Here is a 25485-nt window from a genome sequence, read left to right on the forward strand (position 1 = left end):
TCAATAATTTTTTCTTGAAATATTAATAAGTCATCTACTCCCATGATAACAAAGCATACATAGAGTTTAATCCAGGTGTTAGTTGAGCTCAGCGGGCAGCAGGTCAGACAGAGGTCACGTTATTCATCAAACTGCTCCTGTTAAAGTGTGCCTTTAGTAAGGATAGCACCAGCGGCGCTTCAGCGATGATAAATCTGACCAATAGAAATATAGAGCTGAGGGTTCCTATGGAAACGGACGCAGGCGTCGGGGCTGCGCCATATTGGCTAAAAAGTCACTAATCGTTTCTGATATCAGGTAAGAAAGTAAATGGTAAAAGTGGAAATTAGTCATATTAATCGTCGGTAGTACAGGGCATCGTTTATGTACCGCTGGTGTTAGCTCAATATGAAGACGGTTAGTGGATGTTTAACTAGAAAGACGCAGATTAAACAGTTCACATAGGTTCCGTCATCGGTGCACATTACGGTGCTTATAACCATATATTAGCGAACCATTTCCTTAATAGTGAATAGTTATCAAACGGCGGAAAAAATGTATATATTTATATACGTGTACGTGTATATGCGTAGGGCTACTCCCGTAGAATCAGTAAATGAAAAGCAGATCATTTAAATGATGTCCACACATCAAACTGTTTTTTCCCTTTTCCCAGTCTTTCAGGAAATCATATTGAAATATGACGATTTTAACTAGCAGTCCACATTGCTTGCCTCAGAATTGTGAGTCTTGTGATTTTCGAAACGTGCAGTTTCTCTTTCTTTTCCTGACTGTTTTATAACTGATATATGACTGTACAGACCATGGCTGGAACTTCGCGGCACGATCGGGCGATGACCATGAATGCTAAACGACAGCTGCTTACCGCCTCAGACCCTCTGGAACGCCTGCGGCTGCAGTGTCTAGCACGCGGGTCTGCAGGCATCAAGGGACTGGGCAGGTACTGGGCGCGTGGCGGATACGCAGAGCCGGTGAAGCTCTCTTCGTGTAGCACATGTGTCTAATGAGTGAGACTCCTCTTCCAAACACTGAGTCTCTGCTCACATGGTGGGTTTGGCCAGTGTGAGTCCTGATACACTATGAATTTTAATGATGAAAATGTACTCCTTTGGAAAGGATTTTATCCTCTCGAGATAATTCCCGAATGTGGCATTTTTGAGACGCCCGGATTTACTGTCAAGCCTTACACCTCAGGTGCTGGAGATCTTTGCTTAGCTGTGTTCACGCTAATCCAGTTTGAGAAGAATTTGCCATACGGGCGGTACATTTAGTTTTGAAAACAGTGCTTGACATACTTGCCCCGATGACACTGACCAAATGGTATTTATGAGATATTTGGTAGCTTTGGTAGCTTGTTTTGAAAACCGTAAAACATAAATATTTATTTCTACAGAACCTTCAAGATAATGGATGATGACAACAACCGTACCCTGGACACGAAAGAGTTCCTCAAGGGCTTAAATGACTATGGTGTGAACATCGAAAAAGATGAGGCCCTAAAGCTGTTCCAGCTCTTTGACAGGGATGGCAGTGGACTCATTGACTTTGATGAATTTCTCATCACGCTCAGGGTCAGCAAAGTGATATTCAACTGCGGCAGTCAAAGCGCTTATTCATATGTCCACTAGGGGGAAGCATTGGCTGGATTTATTCGCATTTTACCCTCATAGGGGGTTGACATTGTTTTTATGGTTACAGCCGCCCATGTCCAATGCCAGGAAAGAAGTGATCATGGAGGCTTTCCGAAAGCTGGATAAGACCGGTGATGGGATCATCACCATTGAAGACTTAAAGGGAGTTTATAATGCAAAGAACCATGCGAAATATCAAAATGGAGAGTGGACCGAGGAGCAGGTCTTCCGTCAGTTCCTGGATAACTTTGACTCACCCTATGACAAGGATGGGAAGGTAGGTGACATCACACACTTCCTTTCATTAATGGCAGCTGTCCGTGCTGTCTTCTGCGTTTACGAGAAACCTACTAAAATCTCAAAGAAGATCATTAACTCTGTGCACAGCAGGCCCATACTGTAGCTAGAAATTAATTTCAACAAGTCCCCCTCAGTAGATGCCAACTGGGTGACAGTGGTGGGGGCAGCTTCAAACCCATCATTTTACTGTGCATTTATGTGCCTGGTGTACAGTGTATGCTGTACTGTATGTGCTAATCGTTCAATTAGTCTCTCTCGTATCCCTAATCCATTACCACTATCACCCTTCCTCCCAAATACTCACGGCTTCTCTGGCTTGTAATAGTGAAACTACTGAAAGTGTAATAACCTGCAGGGCAGAAAAGCTGACACTGCTTTGGAGTTTACCGAGGTGAGGAGGGAGAGCATCACAATAGTTCACACAGGAAGTCTGTCTTATCTTTAACCTCTGTAATGAAATCAACACAAACAGAGAGATGTGAACTAAATGAAAAACGCTTGTTGGCTATTACAGGCTGTGCTTTCTGGCAGTCAAACAGGGTACTGGGGACAGTACCATTGCCGAAAGGTACAGGAAAGGGCCATGTCATTGTGGCACTCAAGATGACGGTGCCATCTTGGATGGGGGCATGCAACCGAAATAACACAAAGGGTGAAAGATGACTGAAAACCAGCAGTCTGTTGAAAATCTCATGACACACTCTTCCTTTATTTCCAGTGACCCTTGGGAGCCCCTGCACATCACCAGGAGACATTCAGTGTTGCACAAAACAACAGCTATACCTATGCTCACACTTGCGTGAGACGCCTTACGTGGCTCACGGGAGTTTAGTTTGCGCTACATGCATGCAGTGCCCTTTATGCCAGTGTTGATTATTCCCCTGTTTTGCTGTGATAGGTGACCCAGGATGAGTTTATGAATTACTACGCAGGTGTGAGTGCTTCCATCGACACAGATGTCTACTTTATCGTTATGATGCGGAATGCCTGGAAATTAAACTAACAGCTTGATCTACAATCCCTAGGGTAACAAGCCTTGACCCCGCCCTGTGGGATGTGGATCGCAGAGCAGGCTTTTCTGTGATGCAACCTTTGTAGAGTCTTTAATTCCTCTGTAGGGAGTAAGTCTGCTCTGCTTCCTGCCTTTTCTTTGGGGTGGTAACAAGCTAACATTTTTCTTACTATTTGTAGCTTGATTCCTGAGAATGAATCCTCAGACACACCCTGGAAATGATAACGTTTTACGCTATCGTACAGTCCACTGATCTGTGCAGACTGAACCGTAAGACTGTCCAGTGCCCCTGTGTGGTCACTCATTCTTAGAGTCTGTGGTCTAATCAAAACCACATTTAGCTGATTGCATAGCTATTTCTGGGTTATCAGTCGCTTTGCATCAGAAGTGGCCGCTGTCCTCTGTAGCTGTTAGTGTGCCAATCCACTGTGCATAATAGATGTTCTTCTCTCCACATGGGCTGCCCCCTCTGTTTGAGCTTCCCTGTGTTTTCATCCTGTGTGTGTCAGAAGACCGAACTGAGTCTGAAGGCTGCTGGACACCGTGGGCTGAGGCGTGTATTTGTGTGCCTGACATCTCTCCTCTGCATCTCCTGCAGGTGACCAAGGAGGAGTTCTTAAACTATTACTCTGGAGTCAGTGCCTCCATCGACAGCGACGTATACTTCATTCTGATGATGAGGAGTGCATGGAGACTCTGATTTTATATTACTGTTGATATTATTTGACTTTTTACTGGATCCTGGGGCCTTTTCTGTGGATGTTTCTGTATATGCACTTGTATGTATAAAACTAATATCATACACATAAATTAAATAAATGACTCATCATATGTATCAAAATGTTTTCCGATTCTGTAATAAAGTAGAAAAGGGAGCAATAATGGTGGATAATCAAATTGTGGCTGATGATTGTTGTTAATGTTCAGAGTTGGATAATTGAGGTCCGAGGAGTAAAAGTCCAGACCGGGATTTTGATTCAACCAGCCAGTTGAGCATAAGAGTCACAGTGGACTCAACTGGTTGGTTGAAACAAAATCCCGGTCTGGACTTTTACTCTCTGGACCTGAATTCCCAAACTCTGTTAACGTTTGACATAAATGTAGGTTTTGAAAGATACATTAACATTGTGAGTTGACGATGATTCAGGGTGTCCTCAGCTTTCATGTTTAATGGAACAGAATCCAAGCGTACTGTAAATCTATAGTGGATAAGCAGTTCTGAAGATGGAGAGATGCTGATTCTCAATTGCTGTGTGAATGTAGTTATGCCATATCAAAACACGTGTGATTTTATCCTCTAATACATTGTTTCCCAACACAGGCCTTGGGACCCCCAGATCATCCACATTTTTGCTCCTTCCCAAATGGTGCACATTTTTGCTCCCACCCAGAGGAAGCAAAAATGTAGACTGTCTGGGAGGTCCTCGAGGATCAGATTGGGAAACACTGATCTGTAAGCAGTCCATCCATCTTTTAAATGCTTAAGTCATGGTTATTATGGGGGCCTGGAATTTACCCCTGACAGCATGGACCACTTGAATGGGATGCCGGCCCAGCACAGGGCACATACATACATGCACTCAGGGGAGTTACAGACACCAATTATCACAACTGCGTTTCCTTAGACTGTGCAAAGAAACCCATTTGACACGTGTCGATGCAGGGGTCTGTAGTGGCAGCTGCATGGAAGATGGTTAGACCAGGTGGGGGCCCACAAAGCTTGTGGAGCCCCCTGCCAATGCATCTTTGTGGGACAAACATGTACATCTTTTCCCCCCTTGATTTTATTACGTAAATACATTTCTGGTTAACTTCTGCGCAGTTTGAATTGTTTTGCATGCACTTGACAGTATTTTGTAGTATTTGTGTAAAGAATAAAAGTTCATACATGTAGATGCCATGTGAGGGAGGTAGACTAACATTTTTGTTATTTCCATAGAACCGGGCTAGGGAACCTGATCCATGGTGAGCCAGTGTGGGTTTTTGGGATGACCACTCAATCAGCTGACTGGAGTCGAGAACCACTGCTTGTGATTGGCTGATTGTGAGGTCATCCCAAAAACCCGCACCAGCTCTCTGTGGATCAGGTTCCTCACCCCTGCTCTAGAAAAGAAAGGCCCAGTGGTTACTTTGCCATGAATCAGTGGTTGAACAGTAATGCCATCATAATGTACCAATATAATGCACTTGTTAAATAATTACATCCTGGTTATTTTTACAGTAAAAATGTAATAAATCTTGGCTAGAAACATTCTTGCGTTGAAGTGCAGCTCGGCAGTACAATAGCAGCTTCTATGGGATAATAGGAGCAAGAATGTCTAAAGTAGGGCTAAAGGACTTCAACAGCATGTAGCTGTGGTTGCAGATCCATAAGTTCATATGAAAAAAAGACAAAAACACTGGTCAATGTATTCCTCCCGTAGATCGTTGCATTATAGCCCAGTTCATGTTGTCTTAATGTCTAACCGTGTCATTCCCGAGGATGATTGCAGATCACAAAAGCTAGAGCACCTGTAGCGATTCAGGTCTGGCATACAGGATGTCATGATTTTGGTTTGCTGAAAATTGATTGATCAGACTGAATTTTGTTGGGGCTGAGCTACAATATATGGCCAAGGACTTTCTACATCTGGAAGGTGAGTTGGGGGATTCCTGTCACTGGGTCTTGTAGAAGCTGGACATGGTGACGTACGCCTCATCTCTTCGAGGAACCGGCACATTGTTATTGCTGTTCGCCTCAGACCTGCCAGATGTCCCAGAATTTCTGGTAATCCCAGAAGCTGACATCTGCCTGCCAGTCCCTAGGCCATCTTCTTCCACTTTGCCTTTGTTCTGAAGCATGGGGTGATTCTCCCCTGTATTGGCAGTAGAGTTCCTGAGGATTGGTCCCATAGTCCTTTGCCCACTGCTGTGTCTCCTGACCTCATAGCTGCCCACCAAGTCTGGGCTGTCGGGGGTCACGCGTCTCTCCTCGACTTGGTCAATCAGTTGGATGCAGTTGTCGTTGAAGCTTTCAGGGTGGAAGCTAACAGGTGGACCCTGTGACCAGAGCAAGAGGAGATCATAAGCAATAGTAGCACATGCAGCTGAAGGTTCTCTGAAGGATAGCTTGAGGCTCTGTGAATGAATTCTCCTTGTCATTGAGTATTACGGCAGCTGGGATGGATTGTGTGAAAACAGCAGCGTTGCTTCTTCAAATGCAAAGTATAAAACTATTAGGAAAAAAAATGTCTGGAAAAAGGTATTAAGATATGATCGTGGTTGTTACCTTATTAGGCTTGTAGCCTTGTACCAGAGTGTGTTTGGGGTTTGGAATAATCGGCCAAATGATTAATTTGATACTGTAAAGAAAGGAACAGAGCAAATATACTTTTTAGACGGAAACAGGATAAGTTCCAATATCTTAATTTTCTTAACTTCCTGTCAGAACAATGCACAACATCACCCACAAATTGACAAAAACGACAAATTTAGCGTAATAGCCTTCCTTCTTTGACTACCTCCTCTGTAGATTTAATAGTGTCACTTTAACACAAGGGCTGATTTACACACAGCACGAGTCGTATGTGTTATCATGTTCATATACAATCAGGTGTACAGACAACACTGTCCCACCTGATCAGACAACCTTGCCGGCTACGGGAAGGAGCCATGGGCAGGATGCCTAAGAAGAAGTAATTTTCATAAGGACTTACTCCTTGTACCAATGTCGAACCATTACTCCAGCAATCATTAGCAAGAGGAGCAGTGCACCCATGACTATGTAGATGTGCAGCTGATCCGCCTGGTGTTCTATACAGACAAGTGGGGAAAAGAGGGTTTGCAGACAATGGGATGAGTATATCAATGGGTTTGTTCATTGGTGTCCATCAATGGTTTTAGAGGGTCATTTCTGCTTACCCTTCGGGGTGTGGAACTTGCTCCAGTGACTCCAATCACTCCAGTAGCCATCAAAATAATTGTTGTTCGGTTTGCATCTGGCCTTCACACAGTACTGTGTGTTCTCTCTGAGGACTTCTCTGGACTCAATGTGTAACTCATTTTGGTCTACGACGTAAGTCTAGCACAAAAAAAAAAACAGATTTCAATGAAACAGGCCTTTCGATATTTAAAAATGACAGTCTCCCAATTATACCCAGAAAGCACGTTTGGAATCTCACCGCGTTGCGACCTTTGATCTTGACTTCCCGCGTTAGAGCATTTTCGAGGATATCATTCTTATAACCTGTTTCGATGGATACTATTGCTTTCCATTCCTTGGCCACGAAGGTCGTATTGACCATTGGTGTATTTGGTTTTACTGCAAGAAGCCAAATTTGTAATTACATCTTTAAGATGTATGTAGTCTCTTATATCATTACAAGGCATGTTAAAAAGATTTACTTACTTATTTTCTTCAGTTCATATGTTTTACTGAATGGTTCCCTTGTCTGGAACTGAATTTTGAGACGGTATTTGAGGAGCGGGGAGAGATTAGGGAATGTAATGTTGTCATCTCTTGTCATAATTGTTTTACAGTCCTGGTTTATGACTGGTGCCTTTGGGAGTTCTTTGCTACACAGAGAAATACAATTTAACTCATTTATTACTCAACATTTCCATTTTCACCCTCTACACTCTATGCTTCATCAGTAAATCCTTCTGCTCCATTGCTTCGTCATTATGAACCAGAATAATACTCATCGGTTGCTTTTACAGCGTGACACTTGCTGTTATCCGTATATATTACTGAATATAGCACAGCAGCATGGTAATTCCCTTTTTCTTGGACTCTTATGCCACAAATCCAGTGCTTAACAGTGTTATGGTATTTTTACTTACCACAGAGTTGCGTTTTTGAGCTCTGTAAGCATGTCTTCATCCACTTGGCAAAATAACAGGGTGTTCTCCATAGTGACACTAGACCAGCAATGAACATAAGGTTCTGCGGATGTGAACAGACCAGTCCTGCTTCAGTGATGGGTTCAGAAATACAAGTCACCAACATGATTTTGAACAGGCCCCTTGATTAATGTGAAGTTCTGCATTTTAGATTTTGGATTATTCGTTAGGGAGTATTGAGATTAAGTGTTTAACGCTGGGGTACGGTGGTGTAAAGAACAGGGAACTAAAAAACAGTCGTCCTACAACTGTGACGTACAAAGCAAGGGGAGACTGGAAAGCTTGTAACTGCTGGGGCTCTGCTTCTCCAGCTTCGTGAAGGTGGCCCTGAGTGTCTGATTTCTGCTCCTGCATTATTCAGTGCTACACGTTGGGTTAGGGGTAAGTGTTACTTTATTTCAGGAGGGCGTTGCCGAGGGGTGCGTAAATACCCCAGGGTGAAACAAAGGCGTAATTTCCCTGATATATGTACGCATCCAGCACGCCTTCCAACAGAGCGCCGTTGTGGGTGTATCTGGGGTCAACAGGCTGACTGAAAGCACCGCAACACATGTGAGACACCAGAACACACCCAGAATATAGCTACACACACCTGCCCTGGGCAGACTGATGCCTCCGTTCCAGGAAACATTCAAATGCCACAATAATCATCCTAAAGCAGCATTTTCCAACCCAGTCCTCAGGACTCCACAGACAGTCCACATTTTTGCTCCTAGTAGGAAGCTGCGAAGGAGAAAAATGTGGACTATCTGGGGCACCATGAAGAGCAGGTTGGTAAACACTGTCCAAAAGAATACAGCTCAGGTACGTTTCTTAATGTATTAATCTGTTGTTTTTCCGGGTATGTGAAGGCAGGAATGATTAGTGTGTCATATTGTTACTGGGGTGAAGCGCTAACATTTAAGAAAGGAGCAGAAATTGTGTCTAATGTGGCTTGAATCATATGAGCGTATTACAGACTTGAAGCAGCTTTCCCTTTGAATCACTCATTTGAGCGAAGAGACAGCAGGTCAGGCAGTAGCATGTAACCCTTTAACAAGAAGGGGGGGTGGCGGCTAGAGGTGCAAAGTGCAGTGAAGGAGCACGGAGATGGAGCACGGAGACGGTCTTACCTTCATCGTCGCTGCCACTCTGGGCTTGAACCAGCAGCGGGAAGATGAACAGAGCCGCCCAGCACGACTGAGCCATGCTCCTCACCCAGAGCACAGGATGCAGTAGAGGTGCAGTTCGGAGAAGGTGATCCTACCACTCAGAGAGCTTGTCTTCCCATATAAGCATGAGAGGAGATCGGAGGGGGAGGGCAGAGGAAGTGAGAGGGCGGAGAGCAGCGGCTTTGGTTTGTGGTTCTGCCGATAACAGGAAGTCGTTCTTTTCTTCATCAATCACATTGGTTTAGAAAAAAGAATGTGAGGATAGGGATGGGGACTGGCAGGGCTGGGGTGACAGGGAGTGGTCGGTTTTCCCAGTGTGCACACTGCTGGCCGAGTATCAGGATCCTTTCTCAGACGATTTGGAAAAACGTGTCAAGATTTACAGTGAAAAAAATTTGTGATAAAAATGTACTGGCCCACCTAGCTTCCGGAGGTTATAAAGGTGTAAATAGAGGTCTTTAGGTCACCCTGTTCTATCTTTTCCCCGGAAGCTTATGTCATGTATGAGCATAAGCACACGCACACGCACAATGTCTGCATGTTTCAGATGTTCTCCCATGTCTCTGTGTGGGTGGAAGAGGCTCATTTGCTCCCCTCTGTTCCCTTGTTACTTGTCGCCACTGAAGAGGAAGTAGGCGGGTGCCCTCCTCAGCTAATCATGACTGCTGTCGTCTCCGACCTCCTGGCTAACAGTGCCTCACCAGTCACTGGAACAGGAACCTGTAGGAAATAAGAGGACAAAGGTTTTCACATCCATTTCCCTCCACCTGCCTTTTCTTTTTACCCTTGTGAAGGGGCATCAAATTACCAGGCCCATTGTCACACACTCCATCGGATGTACTATCAAAAAATCATTCTGGCTGTGGCGACCCTTCGTTTTCTGACAAAAACTGCCTTGGTATATTTGGTATCTTTCTAATATTAGTAAAAACAATTGTCCTGTTATCATCCTGCCAAGTTACACAAACACGTTAGCGGTAGAGTTTATAACCTAAACCGAAACTCGTTCTTTAGATATGACTGGGACGTTGAGTCAGAAAGTAATAGATATATCCACAACTTAAAAGTTATAAACATTCTATAGGAAATGTTGAAAATCTGAGGCAAGTTTGAGCTACGATATTATTAAGACATTAATTTTTACTCACTTTCCTTCATTGAATGCAGATAAATCTATTTCAAATGAACGTGCCTAACTTGGTCCTTCAGAGGAAAACTTTTGTTTTTTAACTACTCATGTGAGCCGGGCTCTTGTAAGATGTTTTGAGTTTAACTGAATTTTACCATGGAGATCTCAAACTGAAAACAATAAACAAACTCCAAAAGCGTCTGTTTCATGTACCTCTTATTTTTATCATACAACAAATGATTCCTTGGACTTTTCACATAATTAGGAAACAATTTTAGTCTAGTTTCATTTCAAGTTGCTTCAACACAATGGTTAATTAAAATGTGTAAATTCATTAAGTATTTAAAAGGGAATACCTTTCGTTACATGTGATGCTCTGATTATTTTACCTGTATACTTAGCAAGGACAGTCCAATTATCTAACAGACTCCTTTTGAGCTACCCTTGCTTTTTGCTTGTAGTCCCATGCCAATAGTTCAGCTGAGGTGATGTCACACAGGCAATGAGGTGCCTCTAAGGAGAGGAAGTCCATTCCTGGGGAGAGGTCAACAAACAAACAACAAACAAATTAATTTTTGTATAGCGCAGTTTCACGACATTACATCGTCTCAAAGCGCTTTGCAGCATCCTCACCCAAAGCCCCCAGTGAGTAAGCCATAGGCGACAGTGGCAAGGAAAAACTCCCAAGAAGGAAGAAACCTTGGGAGGGACCAGACTCAAAGGGGGAGCCCAAACCTCCAGGGGCCGGCAGGGAGAGTCAAATAGGAGAGATGGTTAAGTGCCAAGTCACAGGATGACACAGGCAGTACGGCGAGCTAGATGCAGGGACGTCATTGGTAGTGGCGATGTCACATGTAGCAGGGTGTGCTGGACATCTTGGTAGATTGAGGTCTCCAGGCAGCACCCCCCAGGAGGAGTATGGGAAATAAAATGTACAATTAGTTAAAGTAGAGGAGGCTATAGGCAGTGCTAACAGCTAGATGAGTGCAATATGAAGTGCAATGTGCAAACTCCGGCAGATATGGCTATGGCAGCATCAGTAGGAGGGAGAGGCAAGTGGGAATGCAGGCATGGGGAGTCCCTGAAATGTCAGCACTCCAATTCCACAAGGGATTGTGAAGCTAGAGTGACTGCACTGACAGTTTATCCAAAGCCAATGGCACCGATCCCCACCCAGCTCTACACCTCACACTGTAGGTCTGACTAGGAGTGAGCAGTTAGCTAGAGCTAGAACTAGTGTCCCTATATGCTAAACTAAAGAGGTGTGTTTTTAGTCTAGACTTGAATATTGAGAGTGAGCCTGAAACCCGCACATCCGGTGGAAGACCATTCCACAGCTGAGGAGCTCTATAGGAGAAAGCTCTGCAGCCTGCCGTAGCTCTTTCTACCCTAGGCACTAACAGATATACCATGGCTTGAGAGCGAAGCAAGCGTGGAGGGTTGTATGTGATCAGCAGGTCACTAAGGTATTCTGGTGCAAGGTCATTCAGTGCTTTATAGGTTAATAGCAGTATTTTATAGTCAATTCGAGACTTAACTGGCAGCCAATGAAGAGAGGATAAGACCAGTGTAATACGATCAAATTTTTTAGTGTTTGTTACTCTGGCTTTTTTTTAGTGTTTGTTACTCTGGCTGCAACATTCTGTACCAACTGAAGTTTATGCAAGGATCCGGACAGGCAACCTGATAGGAGGGCATTACAGTAATCCAGTCTGGAACTTACAAAGGTATGTACTAATTTTTCTGCATCATCAAGTGAGAGCATTTTACGAAGCTTGGCTATGTTCCGTAGATGATAAAACTCAGTTCTAGTAATACTTCTAATGTGAGCATCAAAGCATAAATCTGAATCAACAAGAACGCCAAGATTTCTAACCACCATGTTAGGTTGTGTAGGAAGGCTACCAATGCTGAGGTGGTGGAACTTATTTCTTGCAGCCTTGGTACCAATTACCAGAACTTCTGTTTTTTCTGTGTTTAACATAAGGAATTTTTTTTGCCATCCAGCACCGGATATCTAATAGACAGTATTCTAACCGAGATAGCAGTGATGTATCATCAGGGTTAACAGATATGTACAACTGTGTATCATCTGCATAACAATGAAACCCAATACCATGTTGTCTAATAATGTTACCAAGAGGTAGCATGTATAGAGTAAACAGTAGCGGGCCCAGGACTGATCCCCGTGGGACACCATATTCAACTTTTGTGGCCTTGGATGATTCATTGTTCACATGGGCATACTGATAGCGATCAGTTAAATATGAGCGGAACCAAGAAAGAGCTGTCCCCGTAATGCCAACTACACCTTCTAACTGGTCCAAGAGGATATTATAGTCCACAGTATCGAACGCTGCAGTTAAATCTAGCAATACCAACAGAGATACACAGCCACGGTCAGAAGCCACAAGTAAATCATTCATTACTTTGACTAGAGCAGTTTCTGTGCTATGGTTTGGTCTAAAACCAGACTGATATAATTCATTGGCATTATTTTCTTGTAGGAAAGAGGACAACTGATGAACTACAACTTTTTCCAAGATCTTTGAAATGAAAGGAAGATTTGAGATAGGTCTATAGTTACCTAAAACACTGGGTTCAAGATTTGGTTTCTTTAGGACGGGTCTAATAACAGCCATTTTAAAAGGTTTTGGAACATATCCAAGCCTAAGAGAAGAATTTAATACATTTAACACAGTAGTGCTAATCTGTGGTGCAATTTCCTTGAAGAATTTTGTAGAACTTGGGTCTACAAGGCTAGTAGAGGATTTACAGGAGAAAATTAAGCTCAAACGTTCTGAGTGTGTAATAGGATTGAATGATTCAAAGGTCTCATTATTGGTAGGCCTAAGACTAACAGGAGGCTGGCAGCCATAAGTAGGTAAGGGTGTGCACAGGATGGTCTGTCTAATCTTAGTTATTTTACCATTAAAGAATGTAAGAAAGTCATCACTCTTAAGAGCGAGTTGAATGAGGAATTCTGTGTTATCCTAGCCATGGATTCAAATAGGAATTTAGGATTGGTTTTGTTCATGTCTATTAATCTGGAGAGATACACAGACCGAGCAGTCACTAGTGCTTGTCTGTATTTAGAGAGGCTTTCTTTCCAGGCAGATTTGAAAACTTCTAGTTTAGTTGAGCGCCATTTGCGCTCTAGCTTGCGTGATGCCTGTTTGAGTTCACGTGTATGATCAGAGTACCAGGGGGCGGGTTTGTTATCACTATGCTTTATCCTCTTAAGTGGAGCCACAAGATCTAGAGTGCTGCGAGGGGATTTTTCCATGTTTGAAGTTGCCTGTTCAAGTTCATTTACACACGATGCTTCAGATGAAAGGCTGAAGGACTGTGGATGTTTCATAAATGTTGTTGTAGTTAGTGCGGTAATGGAACTTCTAATTCTATACTTTGGAGTGGTGGTCAACGGGAGGCTATACTGGATTTCAAATGTTAACAAATGTCCTGAGTTTGTACAATGTTGCTGACAAGCCTCGGGGGGTGTGGGGGGGCGGGTGTACGTTTTCCTTGGCTGAGGACTGGGAGGAGGCTCACAATAAAAAAATCGAAATGATTTACTGTTCCGAACTTCTGGAACGTTTTCTATTTTAGTGTTTCTATCTGTGAAATCTAGAGGCAAACTCTAGCGTTGGTGCAGTGTGCTGAGGGGGTTTCCCCCTGGTTGACAAAATCACCTGAGGGCCCTCCCCGGTCAGCAAAATGTACCGAGGGGGGCTACCAATTGGAATAGTACACTTATGACAGAGCGCCGTCAATTGTCTGCTCCAAATCGTGGGCGTGCTCATGCAGGGCATTCTGGGTGCAGACACCTCTTTGCTACCCCCTACCCCATGCAGTTCGGCACGCTCGGTGTGTTCTTGGTGAGCCACCCCAAGGAGCAGACATGCTAAGGGCAGCAATCGCAATGCCAGTTGTCTTCTCCACATGCGAACGTGCACGCGGAGACGAAAACAAATGGGCCGCAAGCCACTTCCTGTGTCTCTGACAGTTTGGTTTGAGTGAATGAGGCCAACATGGAGCTTCGCCTGCGCTCATCTAACACAGCAGATGTCCTAAGCTGAGACGTCCTAGGCTCCGTCTTTGTTTCTTCCGCAGTTATTCCCCTGATTGTATCTCCTCAGGGCACGTCAAACTCCTCCACACCTGGGGGAGGTCTGAAATGAATAGTAGGGCTCTCTCCACATCGTTTGCATTTTAGCTGTGGTTTTCCAGTCCAGTTGGTTCTTCTGATGTCTCGGAAGTCTGCGTCTTTAATGCTTTTTCCTGATTCGAACATACCTTAAACTGGTCTGATAGGTACCCTGCTGAGAAACACCAGCTGGTGTAACTGGTTTCAAGATGGCCTTAGACGGTCATGTCCCATCTCCTGCTGTTCTTGGATGGTTTATCTGGGTGGGTCACCAGTTGGTCATGCTGGTATGGCCAGCTAAACCAGGTAGGAATGATCCTCATAAGCTGGTAAGACCATCAAACCATCAGGCAAACACATACCTTAAGCTGGTCAACTATCAGAAACCGGCCAATCAGCTGAAACAGCCCAAACCTCGTCGAGCTGTACTTTCTGGCAGAGTGGTCCTCTCACACCAGGACTAATCTTTCAGTTGGAGACTTTTGTTCACAGAGCTGTACTTTGCAAGGCCAGCTGCGTTTGTGTAGGGCTGTTGCCACGGTTCCTTAACCACTGTGCCATCCACTGTCCTTCAACAGGAGCCTCCTACTGAAGGTGGCCCGGTCCGTTTTAATTCAACATATTTCCAAATAAGTCTCTGCATCACAATTGCTGATCTTGATCATATTTGGTATGTGAGTGACATACACCACCAAGAGCTGAGAAATGTTTATTATTAAAAAAAAGTCCCTTTAAGTTTCTACACCACAGGTAGAAAAGGTAGAAAAATGTAATTCAGAATGTTTTCATATTAAAGGTTGAAAAAAGTGCTTTTTCTGGGTATGAAAAAATTCTACTGTTGTATAAATATACGCTTCTTTTTTCAAGCTCAAATTTTATCTCACCCACTGAATGCTTTGCTACTTATTGTTATAAAAAAGGATTGAAATAACAAGTAAATTTTTTTAGAATGAAATACGTATGTGTATTACTTGTGCTTATAAAACAGTGAGCTTTTACTTGGTCCCCTTCTTGAGATAAGCACCCAAAAATTGTACGTTTTAAATGCTACATTGGAGCCTCAAAAATTTTTTATTGGGAATAAGAATACTTAATTGGGAAGAAAGTACTCTTTACCTGGTTTTAAACATAGAAAATTTGTGTTCTTATTTAAAGGGGTGTTAGAGTGAGTTCTGAATTTGCAAAAAAAAAAATCAATGAAACTACACACTAATCTCACTCTCTTTAAAAATAACAAACATTTCTGAGCTCTGGGAAATATGAGAAATTCGCACGTTAGATTTCATCAGGATCAAAAATGGTGATGCAAAGGCCATTTGTTGAATCACAATTTAATGACCAAGATGTAAAATTTGATTTGTGTGTGGTTTCGATCCTGCCCCTTTGTAGTGAAGAGCGGCTGCCGTGGAGTGTACTACTCTCGCAGGATTCATAATGTTCGCGGGCTGTGACAGTTTAGTGAAGGAGTACTGACACGACAACAGAACTACTGGACAGAAGTATGTTTCAAAAGAAGAACTGAATCAAAAATATGTGAGGTTGCAGTTTCAAGAAAGAAAATCCCCCGTGTGACTCTGCCAGCTGTTTTGATTAAGCTTGTCAGCGTATCTGTTGGTATGAAGGTCAATCAGAGCAAAACAGCAGCACAGAGAGACAAAGGCAAAAAAACCCAAACACTGTCTTAACACTCAGGCCTCACACTTATGCTCTGAATCAGCCTATTTTTTGTAAATAACTTTGGTCTGTTGTTTTCTCAGTTTTTGATGTGTCTTGTAGGTTGTGGTTACGCTTGTTTAACGTAAACACGCCTTTTGGCCTTGAATGTTTGATGTGGAAGAGTAGGTCTTTGGTTAGCGTGCAGAGTTTAGGTTGGCTGATCCTGTTCAGCTCGGGCTGTCTGTCAGAGCAGAATAGTTCACAGTCAAAAACCCTCTGTGTAAAGTGACATTTTAGTGCCTGATTACTAATGCTGTTGTTTTCAAACGGATGCATCCAATGTTTTTTAGATTAGATCTTTTTGTTGTCCTTGCATATTAGTATACAATGAAATTCACTTTGAAACAAATGGTTGAACTTAGCAGTTTAAAATTTTTTTTTAAAAAGGCCATATCAGGTAAAAAAAACTACACTAATAAAATGCAAATTGCAACTCAGTGCACCTTAGTGATTAAAGACTTCCTGTGACATCACAACTTACCAACGCGTCGCATCTTAAAAGTCCATATCAGTCACACAGTGCATGATTATAACATCCACGTCAGTGACAACACATTGTAGTAATGCATCACATATTAAAAAGTGCATATCAGTGCAGCAAGCATCACTGCATCACATCTCAAACAGTCCAGTAAGAGTCCACATCAACCATTAGAAAAGTCTACTTCGTCCCTGCCTAGTTAGTTGGCATACTTTATATGCCTGTAAGGTAGCAGTCCGGTAGTTCTGTAGTTTATCCATCTCTCTGGGGAAGAAGCTGTTTTTTAAACAGTTTGTCTGAGTCTTGATGACCCTGAGCCCGCCGGAGGGAAGGATGGAAAGGAAGTTGTAACCAGGGTGTGAGGGGTCTCAGCTGATGTTTCTTGCACGCCTGAGGAGACAGTTCGAGTGAATGTCCTTCAGGTGAGGAAGGGGGAGCCGATAATCTGCGGGGCAGTCTCCCATACCCGCTGAAGACCCTCCCTTTCTTGCTCAGTGCAGCTTGAATTCTGCACCATGCAGCCATACATCGGGACAGTCATGACCGTGCAGCGATAAGAAGGTTTTCCGGGGATCCTGGTGCATCTTAGAGTTCGCAGAAGGAACAGACCCTGCTGGGCCTCCTTCACCAAATTATAAATGCATGAAAGAGAAAACATAGCAAAGATGCAGGACAAATGTAGCAGGAAGCAGCCAAGATAGAGGGTCGCAAATGAACCGCAGCGGTGATTGAAGACCGAGGATCATGGGTAAGGATGTGTCGTTGCTTATATATACAACAATCTTGTAGTAGGATGACTGACAGATTTAACGGAGCCAACACCATGCTTTTTGAACCTACATAGGAACATAATACTACAGAGGACTCAGGAGAGACTGGAAATAGAAGATGATGACCATGGGGAGACTGTTGGGGAGAAGAGACTGGAGACTGAGGTTTATAGATAAGGAGATACCTCAGACAAAGCATGAAAGACAGAGAGTCATTGAGGAGGAGAACCTGGAGCTGGAGGGTCACAGCCAGGACTGTCGGAGAGACCAGCACATGGGAGGGGCTTTTGAACATGTAATATTTGGTGGGAGGTCCAGAATTTCCATCCATGTAGGAGGGATATAGCCAAGGAGATACAAGAAATGGAGGATCATAGCTGAGAAGATACCATAGGCAAAGCACTTGAGATGGAGGATCATAGCTGAGAAGATACCATACGCAAAGTCCCTGAGATGGAGGATCATAGTGGAGAAGATACCATAGGCAAAGTACTTGAGATGGAGGATCATACCTGAGAAGATACCATAAGCAAAGCACATGAGATGGAGGATCATAGCTAAGAAGATGGACTGCCGGCAAAGCACCTGAGGTTGCGGATCAGTTTATGCGTGGTTGAAGATGGAGGGGGTGAGGGGAGGCTGCAGGAGCAGCCATTGATCTCAGAGGGCCGGTGGTTACTGCACGCTGCCTTATCTGCATGCTTCCTGCTGTGACAGAGGACATTGTGGGTCTCCTTCCTAGATGGGTAGGATTGTGCAACAACAAAACAAGCAACATCCTGCCCTCTACAAGGTCTGTGCACCCTGTAGTTAGCCTCAAAGGTTTTTTTTAAGTCTCCCTTTTGTTTTGTACTAGCTGTAGGCCTACAGAAGATCAAAGGTCATAGTTTTGCAGCCAAATTAATTATATTAATTACTTTTTCTCATGAATCCTATAGCTCTAGTGAAAAACCTTCCACAGTGGTTTTAAAGTGAAGGATCTCTGTTCTGTCAGGTGTAACACGTCAAGAGCAGAAGCAAACAGGCAGTCTGGGTTTCTCATTAATACAGTACTGGATGTTATTTTATACAGCAGCCAGACTTGGGTAGAATCAAAAATGATCTCCCCAGGATGGAAAGCAGGTTCCTGGATTTTTGTGGTGTGTGCAGCAAGGTGAGCTGTGGTCTCGTGGCTTTGACAATATTTCCTGTGTCACATACAGCATTACATACTACATGCACTACAAAGAGCTATTAAGAAGCGGCTGTTCTTGTGTTGCTGGGATGCATGTGTTCATGTGTTTTATCCAGTAAAAACCGGTCATAAAGACGCCCCGTTGCTCTGAAGGGGACATGCCTCAGTCTCTCACGTTTGCACAGAGCTTGCTGGCTGTCGTGCTGCATTTCCATCCCATTGCACTTACGCATGGGCATCAGCAGCAAAAAAAAAAATAATAGTCAAATGAAAGAAAACCGTTGTTTCATGTGGCTTGTGAATAGTGATTGAGGTCTGTTCCTAGGCGCAATAGAGAAAAACGTGAAGATCGTGTCCCTTTTGTGATCCGGCTGCAGAGGATGAGAGCGGAGGAGGCTCGCTCAGAGAGAATGTTGCTTTTGGGGAAGAGGAGGAGGAGGCTGCCTTTCCATCATTCAGCCAGGAAGTGAGGGATGACAGACAGAAGAGGAGGGTTTAGTTCTCGAAGGCGTCCGTGGGTGGCAGCTGCGGTTGAGGCACTGGGGTTCGGAGTACAAAAGAACGTGAGAAACGCAAAAAAAAAAAAAGAAAAAAGAGAGAAAAGGTTTAGCCAGCTCATTTGGCCCTGTGGAGATCCAGCACCTTGATTACCGCTCTGTACTCAGTGGTGCAGCAGGATCCCAGGGCGGCCCAGCCATCAGGGAGCTAGCAGCCGATTGGCCTGAGAACCGCCGCTGGGCCCGGTTTCATGCACAGCCTGACAGCACGGCAGGCGGCTCTGAAACCACACACGTCGCTATCTCACAGCCTCATCTCGTAACAACATCACAGCGGCTTCACTGCACCCTGCTTTTACCTGCAGTGGCTTGGCATACTGGGAATCTTTCTATGCTCTCATTTTTTTTTTTTGTTTTAAATCCCAGGCTCTAGCTTTGCTTTTGTCTTTGACTCGTACTGGACTGCCCATGCAGACCAGGGCTACTCTGACATCGTCTGCCTGTGCAGGTGGCAGCGTCTTACAGATGGAGGCCCGGGGAAACATCAAAGTGCCCAGTGAGGGCGAGGATGAAGCATGGGGCAGAAACAGAATACTTCCTGTTTGGCCCCGTCCTGGAGTATGCTGGGAGAAAACAGCAAGGATGGATTGTTTTCCAACTTGAAAAGGTTTATTGAGGAAAAAGCAGGTGACCAAACCCATGGGGCTGCTGTCAAACCAAAGGGAAATCCCGTTTTCTAGCCGCACAAACGCTAGGTGCAGTTCCAGCCGACCGGTTTGGCAAATATCGGCTACAAAATGACCGCACATGTAGCTGAGCCTCAGCTGTACTTGCAGTTTCAGAATCTGCGTTCCTAGGAAATGTGTTAACGAAGCAGCACAGCGACTTTTTGGAGAACGCTATTGCAGCCATTCCGGTGAATTTCACATAAGTTAATGTTTAAAAGGTAGTTCCTTGTAGGAGTTTATTTTGGCAATCAGGCAGTTTCCTTGTTTCCATGTACGTTGTATCCAGAGGCATCCTGGCGCAGGGAGCCATGGCCTCGGTGTTGTATCACCTCAGTAAAGATTAGCACCGTTCAACACAGATCAACACTTATTCCTTGGCTTCTGGTCATTCAGCTGCAGGACTATTTCTATCAGCCCTGCTGACCCTCGAGGGCCTCCTGGCTTCCTGGTTCTGCTAATAGTATCTCTGGTTCCTAGTTCTGCTGATGACCACGATCCCAGCAGATGGTGACCCTTTGGACTTCCCGAGCAGCCTCGCATGTCTCATGCATGCATTCATAATGCTTGCACGTACATGTGTACCCATGGACTCTCCCTCAGCGGGTGTTTGATTGTGTTGTGATTGCTGTAGCATTAGTAAAATTGAGGTGCATCAGAATGTAGCACTGAGACCTCAGTGAATTCCTTTGTGACTAATGTCACAGCGAGACACCGCAAATAGGCTTAGCTGGGGTTAGGCTGTGGCGTTGTTGTTCAAACTCAGCTCAAACTGTAAACCTGACAAACTCACTGTCTTACCGGGTAGAGCATTGAATCTTCTGAATACTATAGATAACTTTTCCTTAGTGATAAATAATGTTTCAGGTGCATTAACAGCCCCAGTAGAATGATATAATTTAACCATCTAGTGGTGGTTCAGAGGTTTGCTGTGGAAATCAGCAGGTTTCATTCAACAGTCTGTTTCTTGCAGTTCCAGATAAAAGGTCAGGAAGTTGGTTGCCAGTGGCAGCAATATAAATAACATAAGCACCACTCCATGGGTGTAATGCCACTGGACCGCAATCTTTAGAACGAAGATTACCAGACATCCACCAAAATCCTGACTGGCGTGCACAGAAATGAATCATGAGCAGAATTTTATAGAATTGTGCTTATTTACAGAACACACATCTTATGTAATGTGTTACCTAAAGAAAACCGCTACGTCTAACCAGGCCGGTCTGTGGTTTGTTATCAGGCCATAATGTACAGACGTAATGCAGGGTCTGCAAAAGCCAAAGAACATCAGAAAGTACATCAGGAATATTATTCAGGTGTTTTGTCTCAGTCCAGTGTAGAGCTGCTGTTCGTCTGCTGTCACTAATAGCCACCCGACAGTGAGTTTTAGATTTACTTGATTTTACAGACGTTTTTTTCCAAAGCGACATGCAATTGAGGCATTGAAGTGTCATGGAACTATTAATTAACTTGTCTGATAGACTGTCATCGCGTTTTATTCCCTGGTTAAGTTTAGCAATGCAAGTTGTAACTGTTAGACAGCAAAGAGGCTTACGACACTTTACCTTCATTTGGTGTATCATTCATTTGGGCTTGCTGTGAGAAGGGCCCATTCTGCTGTGAGACGAGGACATTCTGCTGTGAGACGAGGCCATTCTGCTGTGTTCATTCAGTTGTATAGAAGAGGAACCATCTGAGGTGGTTTGGGCATTTATATAGGATGCCTCCTGGACGCCTTCCTGGGGAGGAGCTTCGACCTGTCCACCTGGGAGCAGAGCCAGGATACACTGCAGAGATTTCATCTCTCAGCTGGCACGTGATCACTTTGGTTTTCCCCTGGAGGAGTTGGAGGAAGTGGCTGGGGAGAGGGAGGTCTGGCCATCTCTGCTTCCCTAATGTGATTCCCTAATCTTTGACAGTCTCACCAAACCTCTTTGAGAATTAGCTGACTTTGTCAGAAATAGTGCAAGGAAGTGCTGAAAATGAAATTTTGTGTCCTGGGTCTCTGGCATCCCAATTGATGCTGTTTCACTGAAGAAAACACAGGAGCCGTCAATGCAAGGCCCAGAAAAGGGTGGGCTACTACTGAGATGGGCTTCTGAGGCTGGAGTTCCCCCCTAGCGGGCGGCTTTTCTGCACGACTGCTGTCTGTCGCGTGTGTAGTTTCAAAACATCATGCTTGGCACGACAACTCACGATGGCTTCTATAAGCTCCGTTCAGTTTCAACCGGTTGCTTACATATACTGTAACATTCATCTGGCTTTCTCTGCTCTCAGGTCAAAAATAAGCTGTCATCTTTCTGTCAGATGTGGAAACTTGTGTTCAGTAATGTCACTGAACAGCTTTGAGTCACAGTGTGACCACGGGTTTGGATAGGCACTGCCAAAGGCATGGAATCGAGTTTGATATTACGGGGACACAGCTTAATAACTTCAATGTAAAGGTCTATTTATTAGTAACTAAAATATATTTCGAAAGGACATTTCAAGATGACAAGCATACACCAAAAGTGCTTTACACAGTATGAAATACACAGAAGTATAGAAGATCTGAGCTAAAGAGCATCAAAAATAAAGTGAAAGAAAACAAACATAATGTAGAAAATAAAATAAAACAGCCAACTATACCAGAGCTACAGTACCTCACCTTGGACTAAATGCCAGTCCGAAAAAGTATGTCTTAAGAACAGATCTAAAGGCAGCGACTGGTGTGGATTGGTGTGGATTGGTGTGTTTAACATCGAGAGCCAGATTGTTCCACTGTTTTGAAGCAGCAACTGAGAAAGCACCGTTACCCTTCAGTGTTAATCAACATCTTGGAACGTCTAAAAGAGGTTGCATGTTGGATCTCAAGGATCTTGAAGACGTATGAGGCTGGATTATATCCGATATACGAGTTGGGAGCAGACCATGCATAACATTAAGAACATGAAGTAAAACTTTAAACTGAACTCTATAGTGAACAGGCAATCGGTGGAGTGAAGCTAGAATTGGAGTGATGTAATCCCTTTTATTGGGGGACAAATTAAGACAAATTAAATACTGGGAGTACACCACCCCCCCGATCCCTCCTGGTTCCTGTGGACCTGGGCACCGGAGAAACCTACGGATGTGCTTGTTCTGTGTAAGCACTATGGGTTCGACCCAGCTGGTTCCCTAACTGATGTAACAGTGCGGTGAATTGCAGCTAGCATGGGAACACAGTGAAGATTGTGTTCACAAAGCTCTCCCCTCCCCCTAGGTTTCACTTTCCCACAGACACTAAGAAGGGGGGATCGGAGACCAGTTGTTTTGGGGGGGGGGGGGGGGTCAAAATGAATAAGACTTTAGCAAGGAGGTGTAAGCGCCCTGATAAGCCCATGTGGCATCAGACCCTCTGGTGCAGAACGTGTGACTGTCTTAGTCTTACAACCGGTCAGCTGGCTTGTTTACATGCATTTTAAGTTTTAGTAAATAGTCTGTAAGGTTTGCAAACTGCCACAATGCATTACATGCAGCTAATTTTAGGTTTATAATGGAATAATACACCATAAGATTTACCATAAGATTTCTTGCAGGAGCGTGAAAGTCTGAAAGCGTGAGCGTTATGCCAGATGCATGAGAGTCGGCAGGCCTGTACGAGGCAGATAGGTTGGAAATGCTCCACACCGCAGTGAGTTAGCACCAGCTTAGCCTATTGTCTGTACTTCGGGAGGGATGTGAGACCGAGGCCCTGATCCCCTCCGATCTGTGGTAGAGCAGAGGATTGCAGTGCAGCTGCTTCCTCCGAATGCTGACATGCACAGTGTTCTGTTGTTTGCACCCCTTAGGTAGCTCCATATTAGAGCAACCTGTTATCGTAAAGCAGTATTTCCCAACCCAGGGCTCAGGAAACTTCAGACAGTCAACATTTTTGCTACCGGGAGCAAAAATGTGGACCGACCAGAGGTCTCGGAGGACCCTGCGGGGAAACACTCATAATTCTGCCATGTCCAAATGGCTTGAGTTTTGGAAATATGTCATTTCTTTAAAAATTCTTCTCTCCAGTACTGACACTGTATGAAGTAAAGAGTAAAAGCTAAAACATTCACCGAAAAAAGTAAATCCTTCAGTATTGAGGAGCTGAGTGATGAAGCGTTTTATGAGGTCAGGATGCCGGCCCACAGCCTCAGAGTGAGAGATCCTGCAGATGAGTTGAAAAGTGCTTGTCATGTTGTCGTCGTCGTTCAGCTGAGGAGTGAAGATGTTGGAGCCCCATTTGCTGTGGCTTCGCCGAGATGTGATGCCAGAGGCTGGTTGTAATGTCAGCAAAAGGTCACAGCTCATAATAGACGAGAACGAAACTAAACACAGGCCTGCCTTTTTAACCATCTTAATGGCCCTGCTTTTCGGCATGGCCTGTGACACGTTCCGGCAACTTTGCTTTTCAGTGTCACCGTCAGAGAGATGGGGGGGGCAAAAGAAACTCAAAATGGATGTGGGTGTAATGAAAACATGGTGGGTGTTCTGGTAAATTCTTAAAATTCACTGGGTAGGAGGAGCTCACGGTGGAGCTGATTTCCCATTTATTTTTACCTTTGTATTATGAGAAGGGTGACGTCGCAACACTAACCGCCCTCTTCACACTAACTTTAAACTGCGAAAGTGATTTGGTGCTGCCCCAATGATTATGGAGGTGATGTCGGTCAGTAATGCACTTCCCACACTACATACACAGGAGAGGCAGGAGGCTTCCGAGAGCTACTTTTAAGGTTTCTTGAGCGAGAAATACCGATTGATCAATCCAGTCGCACTAATCGTCTCTAGCAGCCAGATTTTTTCCTGTATCTTCTTACAGAACCGGCAATATTTAAAGATTTTTTTTTTTTTTAAGTTAATTTTTGTATATGTATTAAGTGAGTGACAAGACACCTGTAAAGTACTCTTAACTGGACAATGGAGCTGCACTGTCGTATAAACCAGTGTTTCCCAGTGTGGTTCTTGGAGGCGAGCAGGCAGACCACGTTTTTACGACCAGGAACTGGGAGGGAGCAAAAAGGCGGACGGTCTGTGCATCCTGGAGGATCAGGTTGGGAACTACTGATATAAACACTGTATGACTGAAGTAACAGCTGCTTTCCACTAATGATCAAATTCCACTGTGAAAATACCTTTCTTGCTTACTTCTGTGGAAACGTAGATGGGCTGCTGACGTTGGCGGAGCGCTCGGGTTCCTCTGTTGACACTTTCGCTTTTGTCACACGTGGCCCTGCTGCCTCAGATGGTAGTCAAAGTAATCCAGGGTAATTCAAAATGACCTAATTATGCAGTTAAGGTTTCACTCACCAGAACAGCCCAAAAGCCGCATAGTCAAGCATTTGCCGAAACGAACGTGTCAAAAATCACGCAGTCATCCCTCAGTCTCTGTCAGGTGAATGACGGAGAGAATGTCTGTGTCAAGACAGCAGCCATTTTCAGGTAGATAGGAATATACTTTAATAAATGCGATTAGTGAATTATTTACTAATCTTTTCTCCTAAAAGCAATGCACAGCACAAATTCGCTTACAACGGTTATTTATTTTTTAAATTGAACCTCTTATGGTTTTAATGGTGATTTTAATGAAAACATCCGCAGTCTTATCAGAGAGCAGAATCTTCCGTGTGCATCGAGGGGACCTTTTAAGATTTCTGCTGATAAACTGAGAGGCCAACCTTTGACATTTAAATCACTGGGTGGTGACACGAGACAGCCCCCCCCCTCCCCTCAGTGAACACAGGAATCACCAGAAAAAGAATTAATGGGGTGAAAAAAAATGTTTCAAAATATACGTGGGCGACATTTACACTGCCGGTCCTGCATGATGAGTAAGAAGCACCCAGTCGCCTCCTCGGTCTCCTGCATCCAACTGCA

At 44.2% G+C, this 25485-nt stretch overlaps 2 protein-coding genes across 5 annotated transcripts; one reads left to right on the plus strand and one right to left on the minus strand.

The window, feature by feature from the left end:
* Positions 1–191: 191 nt before the first annotated feature.
* On the plus strand, positions 192–3840 carry capslb (calcyphosine-like b). 2 transcript variants are annotated; one of them, XM_049020304.1, is made up of 6 exons: positions 192–297; positions 801–940; positions 1394–1571; positions 1699–1908; positions 2830–2957; positions 3542–3840. In XM_049020304.1, the coding sequence occupies exons 2-5, from the start codon at positions 804–806 to the stop codon at positions 2932–2934; spliced, it is 630 nt and encodes a 209-aa protein (XP_048876261.1). In that variant the 5' UTR covers positions 192–297; positions 801–803; the 3' UTR covers positions 2935–2957; positions 3542–3840. The 2 variants fall into 2 exon arrangements, with proteins under 2 accessions (XP_048876261.1, XP_048876262.1); XM_049020305.1 differs by lacking the exon at positions 2830–2957.
* Positions 3841–4705: 865 nt separating this feature from the next.
* il7r (interleukin 7 receptor) lies at positions 4706–21368 on the minus strand. Of its 3 annotated transcripts, none has more exons than XM_049020302.1 (10): positions 21180–21368; positions 10461–10638; positions 8937–9695; positions 7765–7867; positions 7331–7497; positions 7104–7243; positions 6844–7003; positions 6639–6735; positions 6212–6284; positions 4706–5982 (listed from the first exon to the last, which is right to left on the minus strand). In XM_049020302.1, exons 3-10 carry the CDS (start codon positions 9010–9012, stop codon positions 5599–5601), a joined length of 1200 nt encoding a protein of 399 aa, XP_048876259.1. In that variant the 5' UTR covers positions 9013–9695; positions 10461–10638; positions 21180–21368; the 3' UTR covers positions 4706–5598. The 3 variants fall into 3 exon arrangements, with proteins under 3 accessions (XP_048876259.1, XP_048876260.1, XP_048876258.1); XM_049020303.1 differs by lacking the exon at positions 21180–21368 and adding an exon at positions 10840–15405; XM_049020301.1 differs by lacking the exon at positions 21180–21368 and having other exon boundaries at positions 10494–10638.
* Between the last annotated feature and the right edge of the window lie 4117 nt (positions 21369–25485).

The sequence above is a fragment of the Brienomyrus brachyistius genome, chromosome 7 (assembly GCF_023856365.1).
Source record: "Brienomyrus brachyistius isolate T26 chromosome 7, BBRACH_0.4, whole genome shotgun sequence".
Lineage (NCBI taxonomy): Eukaryota > Metazoa > Chordata > Actinopteri > Osteoglossiformes > Mormyridae > Brienomyrus > Brienomyrus brachyistius.

Excerpts from the sequence above, each read along its gene's own strand:
- capslb (XM_049020304.1), top strand. The coding sequence starts at position 804 with ATGGCTGGAACTTCGCGGCACGATCGGGCGATGACCATGAATGCTAAA. Across the intron at positions 1,572-1,698 it reads AATTTCTCATCACGCTCAGG|CCGCCCATGTCCAATGCCAG; the intron begins GTCAGCAAAGTG and ends TTATGGTTACAG. Across the intron at positions 1,909-2,829 it reads CCTATGACAAGGATGGGAAG|GTGACCCAGGATGAGTTTAT; the intron begins GTAGGTGACATC and ends TTGCTGTGATAG.
- il7r (XM_049020302.1), bottom strand. The coding sequence starts at position 9,012 with ATGGCTCAGTCGTGCTGGGCGGCTCTGTTCATCTTCCCGCTGCTGGTT. Across the intron at positions 7,004-7,103 it reads AGATCAAAGGTCGCAACGCG|ACTTACGTCGTAGACCAAAA; the intron begins GTGAGATTCCAA and ends TTTTTGTGCTAG. Across the intron at positions 5,983-6,211 it reads AAGGCTACAAGCCTAATAAG|GGTCCACCTGTTAGCTTCCA; the intron begins GTAACAACCACG and ends CTCTGGTCACAG.